The sequence below is a fragment of the Elephas maximus genome, chromosome 14 (genome assembly GCF_024166365.1).
Source record: "Elephas maximus indicus isolate mEleMax1 chromosome 14, mEleMax1 primary haplotype, whole genome shotgun sequence".
Lineage (NCBI taxonomy): Eukaryota > Metazoa > Chordata > Mammalia > Proboscidea > Elephantidae > Elephas > Elephas maximus.
Genome location: NC_064832.1, coordinates 93,094,091 through 93,115,959, shown reverse-complemented (window position 1 = coordinate 93,115,959; position 21,869 = coordinate 93,094,091). Strand labels below are relative to the sequence as shown.

Below are 21,869 nucleotides of genomic sequence, written 5' to 3'. Positions count from 1 at the left end.
TGCTATCAGTCAGAATTGACTTGACAGCAGTGGGTTTGGGTTTTATGGTTAACTGGTTTAAGCATCTAAGCAGCCAAGAGGAAAGGCCCAGATCTGGCTCCCACACGCATACTCACGGTCATGCCGTAGAGGGGGAGCTGGCCATGGACTTTGAACTGATTGGAGGCTGTCAGCCCTCTGCTTGTGTACAGCAAGACATCGTTGAACTAGAGAAGCAAGGAGAAGTGTGGCTGAGATGAAGGGCACTCCAGGTGAAACCGGTACACACAGTCAGTATGTTTCCAGAAATTTTCATTACTATTCGTTTATCCCAGTGACTAAGTCTGGTCAACCTTGGCTGCTCCTCCTGTCATCCAGGCCCTGTTCCTGGGGGCGGAGTTCCAGCCCAGGGACCCTCGCTTGCCCCACGGTTCCCTGTGCTTTGCTGGGTTATGCTGAGGACGAGCAGTTCCTGCCACTTACCAGGAAAAACATGCGCTGCTGTAGCCCCTTCCCAGAGAGCTTGCTGAGGCTTCCCAGGCGGATGAACTCCTGAAGAGAAAACAACCAAGGAGTGCTGAGAGCACACAAACCTGTGTAAACGTGGAGAGTCGGCCTTCCTCCTGCCTGGGTCCCTTGCACGTTAATGTGGCAGCAATTATAGTATTTACTGAGTGCTCACTATGTCCCAGACACTGGGCTATGCCATTTCTGAGCATCATCTCTTTCTTGCCAGGAGCCTATGAGGCAGGTGCTGGCATCCCCGCCCCCCCTTCAACAGAAGAGAACTAAGTGCTGTGGGCAGGATTCACACTCAAGCCCCCTGGATGGTGCCAACACACTTTACCACTAGGCGATACGGGACACCCCAATGAGGAGGGGAATGACCAGGGTCCCAACCAGTTTTCAAAGAATGAGGCTATAAAAGGTGGCCAGGGAAGCTTGCACACTAAGTTACATGAGAGTGCTAGGGGTCGAGGTGGAACCACGCTCAGCTATGAACTGAAAGGCTGGAGGCTGGGACCCACCCAGAGGTGCCTCAGAAAAAAGACTTGTGATCTACTTCTGAGAGATCACAGCTACTGAAAACCCTCTGGAGTATAGAGTTCTACTCTGACACACATGGGGTTGTCTTCAGCCAGAGCTGACTCGAGGGCAACTGGTTTAATGGGTACAGGCATCTTCTCCCTGATTTAAACTCTGTTTTTTTTTTAAAACCAGTCACTGTGTTCTAAGATGAAAGGGCGAGGCAAACGTATCTACAAAGCTCTGCATCTCAAGTTATACTTTCCCTCAGACAGTGCTTAAGAGCTCAGCTGCTATCCAAAAGGTCGGCCGTTTGAATCTGCCAGTCGCTCCTTGGAAACCCTATGGGGCAGTTCTACTCTGTCCTACAGGGTTGCTGTGAGTTGGAATCGACTCAGTGGCAATGAGTTTGGTTTTTGTTATGGGTAAACTCTAGAGAGCATGGAGCATCCCAGGGCGCTTCTTTTTTAATTGTGGTAAAATACATTAAAAAACTTGCCATTAGTGACATTTAGTATGTTCACGATACTGCGTAACCATCACTACTATTGAGTCCCAGGACATTTTCATCACTCTAAATGGAAAAGTAAAACAAATAAGCAGTCCCTCCCTTGTCCCCTCTTCACTCCCAGCCGTTGGCAACCACTAATCTGCTCTCTGAATTTACGAACTACCTATCCTGGATATTTCATATAAATGGAATCATACAATATGGCATCTCTTGTGTCTAACTTCTTTCACTTAGTATAATGTCTGCACTACACTTTTTATGACTGAATAATATTCCATTGTATACACAGGCCACAACTGGTTTATCCCTTTACTCATGATGAACATCTGGGTTGTTTCTACCTTTCAGTATTGTGAACAGTGGTGCAATGAACATTGGTGTCCAAGTTTTTGTTTGAACATCTGTTTTCTTTTGGGGGTACACCCAGGAGTGGAACTGCTGGGTCATCTGGTAACTCTGTTTAACTCTTTTGAAGAACTGCCCATCTCTTTTCCACAGCAGCACTTTTAAAACATGGCTGCAAGTTCTTTGACATTCCTCCCATAGAGGTGCGGTCTACATCCCCTCCCCTTGGATATGGGTGGGCTCGTGACTGATTTGACCAATAGAGTATGGAAGTGATCCTATATAACCTCTAAAGCGAGGTCATAAAACTATATGTAGCTTCCACTGTGTACCTGGGAACACTTGCTCTTGGAACTTTGGGCTACTGAGTAAAACAGTATGACTAGCCTGAACCCATGCTAGAGAGGCCTTTCATTGGCTCCCTGGTACACAGTCTCAGCTGGGCCCAGCCTTCCAGCTGTCTCTGCCATGGTGTCAGCCTTGGGTTCTCCAGACCAGCCCGCTCTTCAGTGGGATGCCACCAAGGGACCTCTGTCAATGCTACAGGGAGCAAGAGAATCATCCAACTAAGCCCTGCCCAAATTCCCGACTTACAAAATCTTCAGAAATAACAAAAGGCTGTTTTCAGCCACCAGGTCCCTGGGTGGCACAAATGGTTTGCATTTGACTACTAAGCTAAAGGTTGGCAGTTTGAACCCACCCAGCAGCACCACAGAAGATCTGCTTCCAACAAGATTACAGCCAGGAAAACCCCGTGCAGCAATTCTCCGTAACGTATGGGGTCAACATGAGTCAAAACCAACTTGATAGCAATGGGTTTGGTTATTTTTGGTTTTTACTTTGGTTTTAGTTTGTTACATAATAATAGATATCTGGCACACACTTGCATTCGTTTTTGTTCTTTTTTTCGTTCTTTGTTTTTTCCCCATGCTCACGGAAGCTCCTGAACTAAGAATAGGGCCCCACCAACTCATCTTGATTGTATAGACTTCCACACAGCCTAATTCATCTCCTTCTTTGGGCCTTTATGAAACGGAATCAGACCATGTCTGCCAGCAAGTGAACTGTCATATTTTGGAGATCAACAAAGTAACATTTAAGGAACACTTGGAGGTCCCTGAGATGGATGATGTTGTTTATCAGGTGCCCTTGAGTTACTTTCCACTCATAGCGACCCCATGTGACAGAGTAGAACTGTCCCACAGGGTTTTCTAGGCTGTAATCTTTACAGGACCAGATCCCCAGGTCTTTCTCCTGCAGAGCCGCTAGGTGGGTTGAACCATCAACCTGTCGGTTAGCAGCCAAGGACTTCAGCACTTAGTCACCATGGCTCCTGGATGATATCAGACATCAACAGTGTTACACAAGGAAATAGTGTTTTAGGGAAACCGTTTTCATAACGGAAGGGTAACAGAATGAGGCACGGTAACCTGAAAGAGCCATTCTCCCTTCTGTTCACACTCACATGCGTTTTCTAACCGTGCTGAGGGGACTCAGCTGTTCCGTGTGGGAAGAAGGAGACAGCGTAGCCAGGAGCACTGCAGAAGTAAGAGAAGGGGCAGGGCTCCCTCCACGGGCTTCAGCAGCGGGAAGCAGAGAGCAGTGGATTCACCTACCCAGGTTTGAGGGCTCGGGATGGAAAATGCCCCTCGCCAAGAATTATGTTGTTTTTTTTTTTAAACCATGGAACAGGATATCGACTAAAGGTCCCTAGTATTCTTAAGTTCAAGCTGCTCCTCTTTGGAGGGAAATCCAAGGGTGTCCAGGCTTACATGTTTTAAAAAAAGTGAACACTCCCCTTTCAGCCTCTGCTTCCATTCTGCTCTGTTTAATTAAAAACAATCATGCCTTAAAAAAAAAAAAAAACCAGACTTACTGGTCTGACAGAGACTGGAGAAACCCCGAGTATGGCCCTCAGACACCCTTATAGCTCAGTGCTGAAGTCACTCCTGAGGTTCAACCTTCAGCCAAAGATTAGACAGGCCCATAATATAAAATGAGACTAGATGGGCACACCAGCCCAGGGGCAAGGACGAGAAGGCAGGAGGGTACAGGAAAGCAGGTAATGGAGGACCTAAGGTCAAGAAGGGGAGAGTGTTGACATGCCGTGGGGTTGGCAACCAATGTCACAAAACAATCTGTATATTGTTTAATGAGAAGCTAGTTTTCTCTGTAAACCTTCGTCGAAGGTACAACTAAAAAAAAAAAAAAGCCAAAAAAATAATGCACTCCTCTTATCTCGAAGGCTATTCCTAGAAAACTCTCTAAGGCACACCATCCCGGGGATACAGAAGCACCCCGCTGAGGGCCTGGCTCAGGCCAAAGTGCCCTGAGGCCTTTTTGCGCCAGGGGGAAATCCTGCCTTCCAGGTGCATCTCAGCCTGACCCAAGTGGACAGTGTCCGGAATTGTGCCTGACGGACATGTTAGGAGCTAGACTTCAGGTAGCTGAGGAGGCGCCTCTAAAACTATGTGCTGAATCTCTAGTTTTCAAATTCTGTATGTAGACAAGTCTGTCAGAGCCTTCCTTCTACCCATTAGGTTATTCAATAATTTGACACCCCCTAAGGATAATCCATTGGGCTTGGTGCAGGAGTGCTCTATCTTAGAACGCTTCCCTCTAAGGGCCTCCGATTCCTTCTTCCCATTTCATTCAGGGCTGACTTGAAACAAGGAATGCATAAGAAGCAGCTTATGGAGCAAAAATATACAGAAACAAAGTTAGGCTTCAGTTATAACCAGTACCCCAATTCTGACTTCACCTTTAAAAATAATGACTGTTATCTATTGAGTTATGTTCCCTGAAAATACGTGTTGAATGAAGTCCTAACCCCAATACCTGTAAATATGGCCCTGTTTGGAAATAAAGGTTTCTTTTGTTATGTTAATGAGGGCCCAGCATAAGCCCAATTACTTCTGAGTGGTGTCTTAGAAAAAGAACAGAATAGATAGAGACATATGGGGGAGAGACAATGTGAAAACGAAACCAAACCAAAAACCCATTTAGTTGAGTTGACTCTGACTCATAGTGAGCCACAGGGTTTCCAAGAAGCGGCTGGTGGATTCCAACTGCCAATCTTTTGGTTAGCAGGCATAGCTCTTAACCACTGTGAAAAGGAAAGTGGGTGAATCTACAAGCCCAGGAATGCCAGGGATTGTTGGCAGCTATTAGGAGTGAATGGAAGAAACAATGAAGTAAAGAGCTGAACAGAAGATTTCAAAGGGTAGCCTGAGAAGACAAAGTAAAGTATTATAATGAAATGTGCAAAGACCTAGAAGAACACGCTCGGCATTTCTCAAGCCCAAGAACTGAAGAAAAAATTCAAGCCTCGAGATGCAATATTGAAAGATTCTATGGGCAAAATATTGAATGCCACATGAAGCATCAAAAAAAGATGGAAAGAATACAATAATCACTGTACCAAAAAGAACTGGCCAACATTCTACCATTTCAGGAGGTAGCATATGATCAAGAACTGATGGTACCAAAGAAAGAAGTCCAAGCTGCACTGAAGGAATGGCAAAAAAACAAGACTCCAAGAACTGATGGAATATGAATTGAGATGTTTCAACAAAAAGATGCAATTCTGGAAGCTCGCACTCATCTATGCCAAGAAATTTTGAAGACGGCTACCTGGCCAACCGACTGGAAAAGATCCATATGTGCACCCGTTCCCAAGAAAGGTGATCCAACAGAATGCAGAAATTATTCAATAATATCATTAATATCACACGTAAGTAAAAATTTTGCTGGAGATAATTCAGAAGCAATTGCAGCAGCACATGGACAGGGAACAGGCCTAATTCAAGCTGGATTCAGAAGAGGACGTGGAAGGAGGGAGATGATTGCTGATGTCCGACAGATCCTGGCTGAAAGCAGAGAATACCAGGAAAGATGTCCACCTGTGTTTTATTGACTATGCAAGGGCATTCGCTGTGTGGATTATAACAAATTATGGAAAACACTGCGAAGAATGGGAATTTCAGAACACTTAATTGTGCTCATGGAGAATCTGTACACAGACCAAGGGCAGTTGTTTGAACCAAACAAGGGGATACTATGTAGTTTAAAATCAGAAAAGATGTGTGTCAGGGTTGTATCCTTCTACCATACTTATCCAATCTGTATGCTGAGCAAATAATCTGAGAAGCTGGACTATATGAAGAAGAATGTGGCATCAGGATTGGAAGAAGACCTTGCTTGCTGAAAGTAAGGAGGACTTGAAGCACTTACTGATGAAGATCAGAGACTACAGCCTTCAGTATGGATTACATCTCAACATAAAAGAAACAAAAACCTACACAACTGGACCAATTAGCAACATCATGATAAACAAAATACTGAAGTTGTCAAGGATTTCATTTTACTTGGATCTGCAATCAACGCCCATGAAAGCAGCAGTCAAGAAATCAAAAATGATATTTCACTGGGCTAATCTGCTCCAAAAAACCTCTTCAACAATGGGCTCAAACGTAGCAACAATTGTGAAGACGGTGCAGGCCCAGGCTGTGTTTCGCTCTGTTGTACATAGGGTTGCTATGAGTCTATACCGACTGGATGGCACCTAACAACAACAACGTTAGGGGCTGAAAGAGGCAAAGAAGAATCTTTTCCTAGAGCCAACACCCTGAATCTGGACTTCTAGCCTCCAGAACTGTGAGAAAATAAATTAGTGTTCTTTAAAGCCAGCCACTCATGGCATTTTTTGTTACGGGAGCACTAGGTAACTCCGGACAGTGGGCAGATGATAGAACTGGTATGTGGCTAAAGGTTTATGATGCTTCCTGCAGCGCTATGCTGTGTGAACTAATAAAACCAAAACCAAACCTGCTGCTGTTGAGTCGATTCTGTCTGGTGTCGTTTTTACAAGTTAAATCCCATTTTATCCTTCCGACCTACGAGGGAGAGGATACCCCCGTCTCACAGAAAGGAAGGAACGCTCTGGCGGTGAACACGCCGGTGTTGGTAGAAGTAGAATTGGAACCCAGGCTCGCATACTCCAATCCAACGCTCTTTTCTTTATGCCACGAGGACTAGTTCCTCAAAGTATTAGATTCTTTACAAATGCTCCGTCCTGCAGTATGGTATGCTAAATATTTCATAACGTTCACAATTAAGAGAAAATTACATTGACTCCACAGGGTTTTTCTAAGGGTTCCACATGGATGGGTAAACGTGGCTATTACGTGCTAAGGCCTGGCAGAATTTTCTCACCAGAGAGTTCAGCCAAATCCCAGCTTTAATTTCCACCCACCTCTTACCCATAACTCTTCTGACAATCTCCCACAGCTTGTTTTCTGGTCGGTTTTTATAATTAGGCTTCCTGACAAAAATACCCAAATGCACAGGGAGGGTTCTTCATCCTTGTGAATTGATAAATTTAAAGTTTCCAGGGCAGTTGCCTTGCAGGTAAGGCGAATCCCCTGAAACCCTGGATATCGGTCTGAAGGGAAAGGCAAGCATGCAGGAGATCAAAGAGATTAAAATGATCGCGCGAGCCCAGGTGACATACAGTTTGAAACGGTTATCGGGGTTAAAGAGGCTGTGGAGAGATGTGAAGAGGCGCAGGAACTGAATAACATTTTTGATTCCTGGGCAACAGCTTCCTAGGAAGGAAATTGAAAAAAGGCAGCCTCTGCTATAGTTGTTATGGTCCCGGCTGGCTGGAAATGAGCGTGTTTTTGTAACCAGGCCCTGTTTTATTGTGAACGGCCTACATGTAATGCAGGGTGCTGGTCAGGTGAAAGTTAACAGCATAAACGAACTCGCATCACTCCCAGAACTGTTTTCTGGCTAAAATGTTATTTTAATTTCCAGCTAAAATTAAATTATGTATAGAAAATTGCATCTTTAAAAAATACTTTTCATACCTGCATGGGGACTTACAGCATGCTTTCATGCACTAGCTTTTTCTCTGGCTTTCTATCGCCGTTTTATCCAATTTTTGTTAACTTTATCTTCCATTTTCATTTAGCTAATTTTTAAAAAAATAAGCTCTCTCAAATCCTCTCTCAGATATGGTAGGGAAAAAGTAACTAAGCAAACCAACCAATAAGTAGAAAAACGGAGCATGAGGGCCAAGGATTCCTTATCTCCTTCTAACTTTGTTAATTTTCAACGACACGGTAACGTCTGAGGTGTTTTCCCATTTGTCTGTCACGTGAAAGGAAGACGTTTCTGAATAAGGATATTTTGACTTGGGAGTGTTAATATTTAAAGGGTTGAAATCTCAGTCACTTCAATGTCTCCTTTCTGGCATACCGAGACCCCTGCCACTCACCCTTCCTGGAATCACGAGATTGTCAACGCCAATTAAATCTTTCTTGAGTTCATGCAGCTTCTGGAAATTCTCCATTTTGATCATTGTACCGTGAAGCTGTGCCACCATCTCGGTAATCTCTGCCAAAGCAGCTAACGAAAGAAAAAGACACAAAACCCGCCATTAACAGCAGACAAGGGTCTTTTCTCCCCCAACATCTTTCAGCTCAACTCTTAAGGGTAATATCCTGTAGTAGCCATACTGTTAGAAACTATCCTTCTAGAAAAACATTGCTATCTCTCTATAATAAAAATTGAGTGATTTACTTTGTGGATGCATTTGCTGTACTTGGGTTTCCCAAAGGCATCTGGCAAATGTAAATGACCCATTTATAGCTACGTGGCATACAGGTGTCCTTCAGTTACAATCATTTGTTGGCATGAGGGGCAGGGGAGTGAGAGTGCCTTGTTTTGTTCTCAGGGTAGAGATTTTTCTTCTCCCTCCTGTTACCTATAAAGCAGAGTGAGCATAAAAATGCCACAGGGGGCAGAGTAGGGGTCTTTTTGTGACAGGGTCTAATTGACATTGGCAACACTTCTGGGTAACTACCATTCTAGTGCACGCATTTCTTCCTTGTGCTGGCATTATACTGTTTACCAAGATGGCTGCAAAGGGAAACTACAGAATTAAACTTTATTCCCAAATATGGGCACATCTCTCTCAGCCAGTAAGCCATCCACTACGTAAAAGAGCTATTGTCCAGTTAATACAAGTTGGGAGAGGCACTCAGAGCCATACTGCTGAGCATTTGTGTATTTTTTTAAATGGTGATGAAAATATACAGACCAAAACATTCGCCAACACAACAACTTCCACACGTACAATTCAGTGACACTGATTACATTTTTCATGTTGGATCACCATTATCCCTATCCTTTTCCAAAATATTTCACCACCATTAACATAAATTCAATGCTTCCCCCCAAGCATTTGTGTATTTTTGCCAAGAAAAGCAAGAAATGCTTGCAGACTGAACTTTAATCTTCAGAATACTAAATACCCTGCCTCCCTTCAGCACTTCAGCTTTGGAGGAAGTGAAGCATTTTGTTTTCTTGCTTTCTCCCTGGGAAGGCAACTTAAATGCTTCCTGGCTTAGGCTTATCCCAGAATGCTTTCAGCCATAATGATAAGCCCTAGGGCTTGCTCAATCTTCTGACATTATCACCTGATTGGGTTTGATAAGCATTTACTGGGCACCAAATGCTGAGTGGGTGGGAGTGAGGAAGCTCTAAGAGAAAAAAGATGGCGTCCTGCCCCCTAGGTGCTCACAGGGCAGGGGGTCCTTGGAGCAGCACACCTGGAGCCGTCATGTTCAGGGAATTTATGTTCAGACACACCTTGTCTTCCCCAACATTTCTACAATGATGGCACCTGATGTTTTAAGCTAGGTAACAATTGCAGTTTTCCGTTTAATTATCAGCAATATACTATTTCCATTGGAGACTATTTAGAAAAAGAGTAAAAAAGAAATCTGCCAAGAACAGCATACACAAAACCACAAATTTCCTTCACCCTCATGAGTAACGTATATGTAGAGAGTCCTCAGAGCTGGGAGAGGCCTTGGGTCATCTCGTCCAGGCCTGGCCAATTGGTGGCAACTGGCAGTGCCAACACAATAAGACAAAGTAGACGAGGTCAGCTCAACCTCAACTACTGGGCAGATGCTGAGGCTTAAAGGACGAGGAGGAGTTTGCCAGGGAAGGAATGGGAGGTGGTGGTAGTGAGTCCAAGCAGAAGGAATAGAATATACAAAGACATGGAGGCATGAGACAACAGGGTTTGTTTTAAAGACTGACCGTCTACAGCAGTCCAGGTCACTAGCCATATCTGTGCTACTTCCATGAATTGCCAATGTTTTAATTACTTTGCAAAATTGCCACTGGGCAAGAAGTCCTTTATATATTCTGGAAACTAACAGAAGGATCTTTCTAGAACAAGCCTGACCTTACCATTGCCCTCCTTAAAACCTTTCCTGTCTTCCCTCTGCTCTTAGGTCTTACAGGGTTTGTAAGACCCTGTGGGATCTGGTCCCTGTTTACTTTTCCAGCCTCATCATTTGGCCCTATCCCTTTGTGTTCTACACTCTAGTCACATGGAACTTTTTTCACTTTCTGGAATGTTCCATAGTCTCTGCCTCTTTTGGAAGGGCAACACATGCTATTCCCAACTCTATTCTTCACACCCTCCCCTCAACCAGGGAAACTCCTGTTTATACTTCAGTTCTAAATTTAGAGAGCCTTGCCATCAGAAGGCCCCCCTAGGCCCCCAACGCTGTGTCTGATCGCCCCCCTCCACTGGGCTCCTATTGCACTGTGGACCTCCCACTCATGGCCTGTCACAATGTCAGCACTGCCCAGGGACATGGTTCTGCACCACTGGAATGTGGGTTCTGTGAGAGTACGGCACACCTGTTCTATTCCTTCTCCTACACCTGGCCAACAGCTGGTGCACAATACAAATTTGCTTCAGGAGAGACTGGGCGAGAGCCAGGTCTGGAAGAGTTTGGATTTTATCCTGAGGGAAACAGGTATCTCCCAGGTTCTAAGCAAAAGAGTAAGAGAGGCATTTCAAAAAGATAACTTGGACTGAGAGATAAGAGATGTTTAGAATAATTTAGGCAAGAGAGAAGGGCCTTGACATGTGCAAATTCATGCAATCTGTTCTAGAGACAGCTACATGGGGTCACTCTCTGTCCAGCCCTGGCCACAGGGCTTGCCCTCAAGGGGCTTATGGTCTAGGCCAGGGAGTGCAGATATTAACAGACTACATAGAACATGAGACAGAACAACTCAGGCTCAAAAAGAGGATGTGTGGTACAGTGGGAACGGCACAGTCTGGAGTACTAGCTTTGATCTTTTACTAATTGACGCTGGTAGGTTCTTTACCTCCTCTGAGCCTCACTTTCCTTATCTATTAATGGGATAACAATGGTTATCTCACAGGGCTATTCAAGGAGTAAGGGCATTAGTAAGATCCATGGCACAGTATGTGGCCCCTTACAGATGCTAACCAAGTAAGAGTGGCTAACATTATCACGAGACTGTAGTTAAAAACATCGGTGCTGGGTTTTGGTTCCAAGTCTTTTACTCCTCAGCTGTGTGATTCTGGGCAGATTACTTAACCTCTCTGGTGTCAGTGTTCCCCACATGTAAAATGGCTTATGAAGATTAAGAGTTAATACAGGTGAGGTGCTTATTAAGGTGACTGATACTGGGTTTTGGGTATACCACAAAAGGTCCCTGAGTGGTGCAAACTGTTTGTGCTTGGCCACTAACCTAAAGGTTGGCGGTTCGAACCCACCCAGTTGCACCACAGAAGAAGGGCCTGGTGATCTGCTTCCGTAAAGATTACAGTCAAGAAAACCCTTTGGGGCAGTTCTGCCCTGTAACATGTGGGGTCACCCTGAGTCAGAACTGACTCGACGGCAACAGGCTTGGCTTTTTGGTTTGGGACATTACGAATGCCAGCAGGCATGGACAGTAGTGTTAGGAGCCATTTCCATGGCAAGTCTGAGGAGGCAATGAAGCGTTTCAGCTGCCCAGGCAGAGGAAGACTATGGGAGCAGGCTATCTATGGGTGGTGCTTCTCCAGGTTCTTTAAGCTAAAGCACCTGGGATCAAAGGAGAACGTGCACACACCAGGAGAAGTGCAGGCACCAGGAGAAGGGAAAAAGAGGTCATAATGATCATTATCACCTTCTTTGCAGAAAGATAGACAATTAACAGAAAATATGTAATCAGACACTAAAAAGCACTGCCTACCCTGTGTAACTATGGAAACCTGGGACACAATTTCAACAGACCTGCTTCCCTGAGGAGCCCTGCCCTGCAGTAGTCAGTCTGCCCACCCTGGGCCAGGGTCCAGCGTCGGGGGACCCAGGCCCGGCAGCCCCGGCAGAGGGGCCTGCTCACCTCGGCAGTCCCTGAAGTCGGCGTGGCTCGGGGGGTGGTGCTTGCACAGCCGCTCCAGGACCTGCTTGTAGTGCATAAGTCGGTGCAGCGGCCGCAGCAGGAAGGTGTTGAGCGGCAAGTAACACACCTTCTGTAGCTCGAAGTCTCTGCAGAAGTTCTCCAGCCGCCGGGAGCCCTTGATCCCATTCTCTAGTCCCTCCAGAGCCTCATTGTGCTTCCACAGGTGAACGGCCAAGGGCTTAAGAGGGCAAAATATAAGACAGGGGAGGGAGAACTCCTGTTAAGCTGAATCGAAAATTCATCTGTTCAATCAAGCTTGGCTAAAGTGAAAATCACTTTAGGTTTTAGTATTTAAATTCTCAGAACGAAATGAAAAGCTCTATTAAAGTAATGAAAGTTTAAAATACATATGAATTATAAAATATGTGGTATGTATAAATAATAAGTATAAATGTACTCAGGGCTTTGAACCAGTTCGAAACGGTTCAGCCATGGCTGATGGCAACAAGGGCAGTGTATGCATAGCAGCCAAAGGTCTTGCCCATCAGATTTTGTCTCAGTAGGAAACAGTGCTGCCCCGCTCAAAGATGGCAGCTGAAAGGAAACTTGCAGGAGACTGGATTATCGATAAGACTGTGGAGAATGACACACATACAAGGCAGCACATTTGGTTGCCATCTTTGAGCAGGGCAGCACTGTTTCCTACTTGGGACAGAATCCAACAGGCAAGAGCGTAACAACCAAAGCTGCCCTTGTTTCTGTCAGCCACGACTGAACCAATATGAACTGGTTTGAAGCCCTGATATGTACTTTTAAACAGACTGGCAGTACTAATGGAAGATATATGAACAGGAGCTCCTTAACGGCAGGGTCTGTGGTTTTCTTCTGTCATATTGTGATAAATAGACCGGAACCATTCAATAAACATTTATAGTAGAAACAGTAGGAACTGTCTCACCATTTTCTGTTAAACACACCCAATTTGCTCAATAACTGAGTATCTACTGTGAGTCACCTATTCTGCTAGATTTCCAGATGGGCGAGAATAAGACATGGTCCCTAATGTACTGGAGTAACAGTGGAGGCAGATACAGGGTACAAGTTTGATAACAGAGCATTAAGACAGTAATTAACCTTCCCTAGGCAGGTGGGGAAGAATTCCAAGGGAAGGGTCTTGATATCTGAGACTTCTCCAAAACAACAGTAGTTGTCTTCAAGTTTTACTCCATAATTACTCCCTGGGAGTACGTTAACTATTGTGTGTGCTGGTAATGTCCAAGTCTAGATTTCTAATCCAGACAATGGTCCTATACACCAGTGTAGCCGTATCTCTGCAACACCTTTAGTCACACACCCCATAAGCTCTTCAACTGCAGTGTGTCCAAACCCAAACCCAACACCTCCTGTCTCAACTGGGTCCACCTCATTTATTTTCTAACTTGGGGATTGAGGCCACCACCAACCAGTTACTCCAGACAAAACAACCTAGGGAACATCTCAGCTTCTTTCTTTTTTTGAATCCTCTACCAAGTCCTATCAATTCTATGTCCTAAAAATGTTGCATCTGTTCCCTTCCTGTCCTCATGCTCCCTGCCCTTGTTTTGGTCTTGCATCATGTCTCACTGTAACCATGTCTCCATTGGTGTCTCCACAGCCACTCTTTACCCTCCAATTTATCACGCTACCAAAAGGAACTTTCTAAAATGCGACTAAACACATGACCTTCTTGGTTGGGATACCGTGAGAGCTTTCCACCACCTCAGGACAACCTCTAGAGTCTTTGGCAGGACACACTGGACCTTTTAGTATGGGATCCCTCCCATCTCTCACCACTCACCCACGGGCCACACTGAACAACTTGCAATCCCTTGAACATGCCTGGTCTCCCACCCTGGAGCCTCTGAACATGAATGACACTCCTCTGCTTAGGGACCCCCAGCCTGGCCTTAGTCCTTCCCACTCCCTCTGGACTAGCTCTGGGAGGCCTTTCTTGATACCCAGGGTGAGTCAGGGATGCTGTGCCTCCTGGACATCTGCTTGCCTCTGTCCACATTAGCCCTTACCACACAGTTTTCCCTGTTGGGCTTTTCATTTTGTAATAACGAAAGAGTCACCAAAAAACAAAAACAAAACCCGTTGCTGTGGAGTTGATTCTGACTCATATCAACCTACAGGTCAGAGTACAGCTCCCCCTTAGGGTTTCCAAAGAGCAGCTGGTAGATTGGAACTGCTGACCTTCTGGTTAGCAGCTGAGCTCTTAACCACTGTGCCACCAGGGCTCAGCAGGAAGCTGCAAAAAAGTGTACGGGGAGGTTCTATAATTCCTTCGCCCAGCCTCATCCAATGTCTTACGTAACTATTAAAAAAAAAAAACCTGTTTCCATTGAATCGATTCCAACTCATAGCAAGTAGCAAAACCAGGAAATTGGTACAAAGAAGAGCTTATTCAAATTTTTACCAGTTATACACGCATTCGTGTATGTGTGTATTTGTGTGTCTGCTATTTTAACACATGTATAGTCCCCTATTGGACCTTGAGAGAGAGGTTGTCGTGTTCTAGTCTATATCCTCGGGCCCGCATACACAGCAGGTGCTCAGTAAATGTTTGCTGAATGGATAAATAAGAAACGCATGCACTAAAGTAAAAGGAAGACCCTCAATGGGATGGACTGACACAGTGACTGCAATGATGGGCTTAAGCATAGCAACGACTGTGAGGATGGCACAGGGCCAGGCAGGGTTTCATCTGTTGTACACAGGGTTGCTATGAGTCGGAGTCAACTCGACGGCACCTAACAACAACAAGAAGTAAAGGCAGGCATCTTCAGGACTGACATGCCTGGAGAGGCGAATTCACTGTGGCTACAGCCCAGAGTAGAATGTAAAGGATTGGAGGAAAAGGTCTAGAAAGATTGTCTGGGGCTAGAATGTGAAGGAACAGCCTATCAGGCAGAAGGCTAGTGGTAGCAGACCACGCTCAGCACCTACAAAGGTGAGTAAGTGCACAGGTGAGTGGTGGGGGGTGTGGGGCAGGGAAGACATGGGAAGCTGGAGCTCACCCTAAACATTTTAGGCAAAAGTGCTAACTGGTGTTCTAAACCTCTAGAACCTTCTGCTGCTCACCTTCACACTTTTTAAAAATTCTTTAAAACCAACAATAACAAGCACAATTAAAAAAAAAAAAAACCAACTAATTTTTCAAAAATGCTGCAGTGGCTGTCAGAGAGCCGCCCCGTTTCTTTTTATTTGGCTTGCACAGACCTTCCTGCTATGAATGCTTGTGGCATGGGCACAATAGCTAAAATGCCAGCGCAGCCAAGGGAGCTTACTGAATGCAAGGTGCTGATTCGCTAGACCGGAGTAAAATAACTCTCAGTGGAAAGTAGGTATATTTTTAGGAGGTCTTACATGTTAGGTAAAGGAGAGGAGGCTGGGTGCACACTGAATGTCAGTTCTCAGTGGGAAGGCAGAGCAGGAAGTCAACAAAGAGGCCAGAGAAGACAACCACAGACAGCAGGTCAGTGAACAGGAGAAGTCTGGGGACAAGACAAGGACAAATCTGTCCCAGTTGAGGGCAGGGAGGATGAGCTTTGCAGGGCTCCACCCTAAAGGCCCACGGTGGTACACAAGCTTCCTTGCAGGAAGCAAAGGCAGATGGGAGCCCTCCCCTGGGCAGCTTATGATTTCAGAAAAAAAGAACACTATATGAAAAGATGGATTCCTGGTGGCACAGTGGTTAAGAGCACGGCTGCTAAACAAAAAAAATGTCAGCAGTTTGAATCTACCAGCCATTCCTTGGAAACTGTATGGAGCAGCTGAGAAAAGGTAAAAATCCAAAATGGGCTGAGAAAAAAAAAAACATGGGAAAAGCAGCCTCTAATGAGGAAAACGGAGTCCCTGGAACCATAGTGGCACAGTGGTTAAGAGCTACAGCTGCTAACCAAAAGGTTGGCAGTTCAAATCTACCAGGTGTTCCTTGGAAACCCTACGGTGGCAGTTCTACCCTGCTTTATAGGGTTGCTATGAGTCCAAAGTCAAACCACAACAGTCACATTTATTCTACGAGTGTCTTTTATGTAGTAGGTGCTCAGCTTTTACTAGACGGATGGATGGGTGGATGGATGGACAGATGGGTTGGTAGGTGGACGGATGGATGGATGGGGACAGATGGACTGAATGGTGGCTATCTGCCTTCCTTAGAGGGGGCCATTAGCTTGAAGAGAAGCTCTGGCCAGTTGGGATATAGGAAGATTGATTTAAAATATGAATATAGACATTTTTTATATTCAAAAGATAAACTGTATGAATTAAAAATCCTATATTAAAATAATTATCAATGGATTAAAATAAAATTCCAGATATAAGAGATGGGGCAGATTTGAAAAATGGGGCGGAATTCTGGCTTAATTTTTACTGACTTTTTGGGATATATTTTTACTCATTTATATCATTACAGATATTGTTGGATGGTAAAAAATATATTTGCCTTCTACCATTATTTGAAGTCCCAGAATTTACAGGGATTCTTATGTATCTCTGAATTCAGTCTTTCTGTCATGCTTACAAGACGCCAAAACAACTGACTGGAAGTGAAACGTTCAGTCAACCAATGTCTTGTCTACATAAAAAAAAAGTTCTGAACAATGTTTTCACAGAAAATACCTGTTGTTTTGGTCACAAGAGCTTTTGAAGCTAAAAAGTACCGAAAGTGCCTCTCCCGAAGGGACTAGGTTTCCCTTTACGCCTCCAGATAAAATTCTGGAGAAAAGGCTAGGAGAAGAGTTTACCTAACCGGCTATCCCTCTCCACTGCCCTTAGACGTAAATATTCCCATCAGGCAGTACGTGCCCACAGACAGGGGTCTCAGCCAAGGGTACCAGCAGCTCAGCCTTCTGTTCCCTGCTGAGCTGCTCCACTCAGTTACGGTCCAGCTCACCTTCATGCCCTGGATGTTCTTCAACATGACATCACCGATTCTTTGGTAATCTCCCTGGATGTGGGCATTGGAGCGGCCTTCCCTGAGAGCAAAGACAAAAAGTTGGAAACACAAAGCATTAGCAGTGAAAACGTTACTGGGAAAGCCCCTTGGCCCTGGAATGCAAAATATCAGTGTTTATGTCTTCCTTTTTACTTGCCTGTTAGCACCGGTGGCACAGTGGTTAAGAGCTTGGCTGCTAACCAAAAAGCCAGCAGTTAGAATCCACCAGCCACTCCTTGGAAACCCTAGAGGCAGTTCTACTCTGTCCTATAGGGTCGCTATGAACTGGGATTGACTCAACGGCAATGGGTTTTTTTTTTGTTACCCCTCCCTGGAAGTCTTTTGTACTCCTCTGGGTGTCAGAGAATGCTAGCCCCGTGAAGAGAGTTGGAAATCACCCCACTTATTCTCCAAAGAATTCCACTGTGCTTTGAATGAGACAAGGAAGAGCTACTTTCTGGTCATCGTAATTTGGTCTCATTTTATATTAACTTTTTTCTCCCATCCACACTGGGATGATTTGCGCATCATTATAACAGCATGGAGATCCCCTGCTATAACTGGCTAATGGAACTCTGATCCCGGTGGAGGGTCCCTGACAGAGCACTCTGATGAAGCAAGACTCGCAGCTCCCAAATCAAGCCTTCTGCTTCCAAGAGCCATTGCCCTGAAGCAAAGAGCTGTCTGGGAAGTCCATGAGAGGAGGAAAATATAACTATGAAAGTGCAGAAGGCCACCTTCTGGTGGGAATGGAGAAAATGGATGAAGTAGAAGGTAGGATGTGTGTCTCAGGTACAAAGAGGGACACGGAGGGGAGGGACCAGCACCTTCCCCAGATACGCCACACAGCAGGTGGGAAAGCCGTGGACACTTTGCCATTTCTTATGGCTCATGCTTTTAGCTGATAATCCAGGGGCTGAACCACCAGAGAGAAAAATAACATCAGTTAAGAGTAGCAAATACTTATGGAGAACTTTCTACGCACCAGACATTGTGCCGGAGCACATTATTACAGGTTGATTTGCATCTCCCAAAAAGATATGTTCAAGCCCTGACCTCTGGCACGTGCAGATGTGAACTTCTTTAGAAGCAGAGTTTTCGCAGGTGTGATTAGTTAAGATGAGGTCATGTTGGATTAGGGCGAGCCCTCCTCCAATATGATAGATGCGCTTACAAAAAGAACAAAAGAGACACACAACACCGGGAAGACAGCCAAGTGACCATGGAGGCAGGGACTGGAGTGATGATGCATCGACAAGCCAACAAATGCCAAGGAGTGCAGGCCATCTCCAGAAGCTAGGAAGAGGTGGGGAAGGATTCCACCCAGACTCTCACAGGAAGACGGCCCTGCTGACACCTTGATTTTGGATTTCTAGTTTCCAGAACTGTAAGAGAATACATGTCTGTTGCTTTAGCTACCCAGTTTGTGGTACTTTGTTAAGCAACCCCAGGACGCTAACACACACATTATATGTATTAAATAAAAAACAGCCCTGATGGCCCAGTGGTTAAGCATTTGGCTGATAACTGAAAGGTCAGAGGTTTGAACCCACCAGCAGCAACACAGGAAAAGACCTGGTGATCTTCTCCCATTGAGATTACAGCCTAGATCTTAAAAGCTTGTGAGTGGCCATCTAAGATACTCCACTGGTCCCACCCTGTCTGGAACAAGGGAGAACAAAGAAAACCAAAGACACAAGGGAAAGACTACTCCAAAGGACTAACTCACTAAAAAAAGGACTAATGGACCACAACTATCACAGCCTCCACCAGATTGAGTCCAGCACAACTAGCTGGTGCCCGGCTACCACCACTGACTGCTCTGACAGGGATCACAATAGAGGGTCCCAGACAGAGCTGGAGAAAAATGTAGAACAAAATTCTAACACACACACCCCCAAACTTACTGGTCTGACAGAGACTGGAAAAACCCTGGGAGTATGGCCCCCGGACACCCTTTTAACTCAGTACTGAAGTCACTCCTGAGGTTCACCCTTCAGCCAAATATTAGACAAGCCCATAAAACAAACAATGATAAATGTAGCTCAACCATGTACGTGAGACTAAATGGGTACGCCTGCCCAGGGGCAAGGACGAGAAGGTAGGAAGGGACAGGAAAGCTGGCAACGGGGAACCCAAGGTCAAAAAGGGGAAAGTGTTGACATGTCATGGGGTTGGCAACCAATACCACAAAACAATGTGTGTATTAATTGTTTAATGAGAAATTAACTTGCTCTGTAAACCTTCATCTAAAGCACTATTTAAAAAAAAAAAAATTACAGCCTAGAAAACCCTATGGGGCAGTCCTACTCTGTCCTACAGGGTTGCTATGAGTCAGAATAGACTTGATGACACACAATGACAGACTTCAAGTCAGAAGCGAGAGGTGCTCAGAGTGGAATAAACCAGGATTCACACCCCACAGAAGCAACAGCGAATAGCCCTCCAGCGCAGAGAGAATGATTTCCATCTCAACTGCAGCAGCACTGAGCGCTCAGCGTCCTCCTGACTAAGGACTCAAACTCACATTCTTCAGGGACCTGGAGATGCAGGGGGAGGGCAGGAGAATGTACAGTCTTAATCTAGCAAGCCCAGGGGGTGGGAAAAGCAGGTCCGTTAGAAGCCAGGGGCTATCTCCTTACTTGGCTCATGGTTTCACATACCAGAGAACGAACAGGACGCTATTTATGTTATTGGTTCCAACTATGCATACGGTGTAAATGACATTACAGAGGAGACTGAGCGCCCGCAGGCCCAACAGGTAAATAAACAGGTCTCTGAAATAGAAGAGCATCGACTATGCTCCAGCCTAGTCCTCTACGTGGCTGCTTTCTTCAACTTCCTCCATCCTCCTTTACCCTTCGGCAGAATTCCTCAATCCTTCCGCTGCTTCTTCGTTGTCAAATGGAACTTGTTGGCCTATTGCCTTAATTACCACTCATGCCTCAACTTATTAAAATATGGGGTCATCCTCCTCACTGTTGTCATTGAGCTGATTTTGACTCATGGTGACCTTGCGTGACAGAGTAGAACTGTCGCCTAGGGTTTTCTAGGCTGTAATCTGTACGGGAGCAGGTTGCCGGGTCTTTTCTCCTCTGGAGCCACCGAGTGGGTTTGAATCACCAACCTTTCAGTTAGCTGCTGAGTCCTTAACCGATGCGCAATTGGGGCTCCTTATTCTCCTCACTACTCCCCTGAAGCCCCGTTGGCGCAGTGGTTAAGAGCTTGGTTGGTAACCAAAAGGCTGACACAGTTTGAATCTACCAGCTGCCCCCTTTGAAACCCTATAGGGCAGTTCTACTCTGTCCTATAAGAACACTATGAGCCGGAATTGACGGCAACAGGTTTGGGTTTTTTGGGTACTTCCCAGAGATGATTCTGAGGAGGGCTACCATTAACCTCTTAATCACCTAAACCATTGATTGAATACTACTTTTTATTCTAACCAACCTCTCACAGGTGGCCAGTGTCACTCTCTCCAGATTCCGACTTCTTTTCAGGTCATTTCTTCAGTCTTCTTTGCCAATGCCTCCCTGTCGTGCCACTTTTCAGATGTCTATGTCCTTCAGAAATCCATCGGTGGTTATCTTCTCACTCAATACTTCTTGCTAGGCACTCCCATCTATTCCCCATGGTTTCAATTTATGATGCCGATTCTATCCCTAAATGTTCTTTGTAGCTAGGTACCCAGGTACCGTATTTCTTATACCTTCCAGAGGGCTCTATATGAATGACCCCACAGGTCTCTCAAACTCAAAATGTTCCAGAGTTAATTATCTTGTTTTCAAAACACAATCTGCCTCTAAAATACATAGAAAACTTCAACAACTCAACAAAAATAAGACAAACAATTCAATCAAAAAAGAGGGCAAAGGACATGAACAGACACTTCACCAAAGAGAACATTCAGGTGGCCAACAAACACATGAAGAGATACTCGCAATCATTAGCCAGTCCACCCATGGCTGTTGAGTTGATTCTGGCTCACAGTGACCCCCTGGTGTTCCCGAGGCTGCAGTTTTTATGGGGACAGACTGCTGCATCTTTCTCCAGTGACGTGGCTGGTAGGTTCAAACCACCGACCTTTCAGTAAGCAGCCAAGTGCTTTAACCACTGCACCACCAGGGCTCCTTTTTCGCCATTAGATGCAAATCAAAACTACAAAGAGATACAATCTTACTCCTGCAAAAAATGGCACTAAAAAAGAAAACAACAAATGCTGGTGAGGTTGTGGGGAAACTGGAACTCTTATACACCGCTGGTGGGATTGTAAAATAGTACAACTACTATGGAGAATGGTATGGCACGTCCTCAAAAAGCTAGAAATAGAAATACCTTATGATCCAGCAATCCCACGCCTAGGTATATATCCTAGATATATAAGAGCAGTGACACAAATAGACATATGCACACCTGTGTTCATTGCAGCATTATTCATAACAGCAAAAAGATGCAATAACCTGAGTGCCCATCAACAAATAAATGGATAAACAAATTATGGTACAAATATACAGCGGAACATTAAACAATGATATTAAGAATAATGATGAGTCTGTGAAACATCTTAAACGTGGATCAATCCAGGCAACCTTATGTTGAGTGAAATAAGTCAAACACAAAAGCACAAGTATTATATGATATCACTTTTATAAAAAGTCAAGAATAGGTTAACACACAGGAAGCAGCGCTCTTTCATGGTTACCAAGGATGGGAGGGGAAGGGAGGGGGAGTCACTTACTAGATAGAAGACACATGTTAACTCCAGTGAAGAGAAAGGCAATATACAATACGGGGGAAGTC

General features: G+C 45.0%; 1 protein-coding gene across 4 annotated transcripts in view; it reads right to left on the bottom strand.

Moving 5' to 3' along the window:
* FARP1 (FERM, ARH/RhoGEF and pleckstrin domain protein 1) overlaps window positions 1–21,869 on the bottom strand; it is a 380,271-nt gene that overhangs the window by 29,037 nt on the left and 329,365 nt on the right. For all 4 annotated transcript variants that reach the window (XM_049853257.1, XM_049853260.1, XM_049853258.1 and 1 more), the window contains exons 17-21: window positions 17,028–17,109; window positions 12,092–12,329; window positions 8,142–8,272; window positions 463–531; window positions 117–206 (exon numbers count right to left, since the gene is read on the bottom strand). In XM_049853257.1, coding sequence (XP_049709214.1) covers window positions 117–206; window positions 463–531; window positions 8,142–8,272; window positions 12,092–12,329; window positions 17,028–17,109 — 610 coding nt within the window. The remainder of the gene's footprint in view (window positions 1–116; window positions 207–462; window positions 532–8,141; window positions 8,273–12,091; window positions 12,330–17,027; window positions 17,110–21,869) is intronic.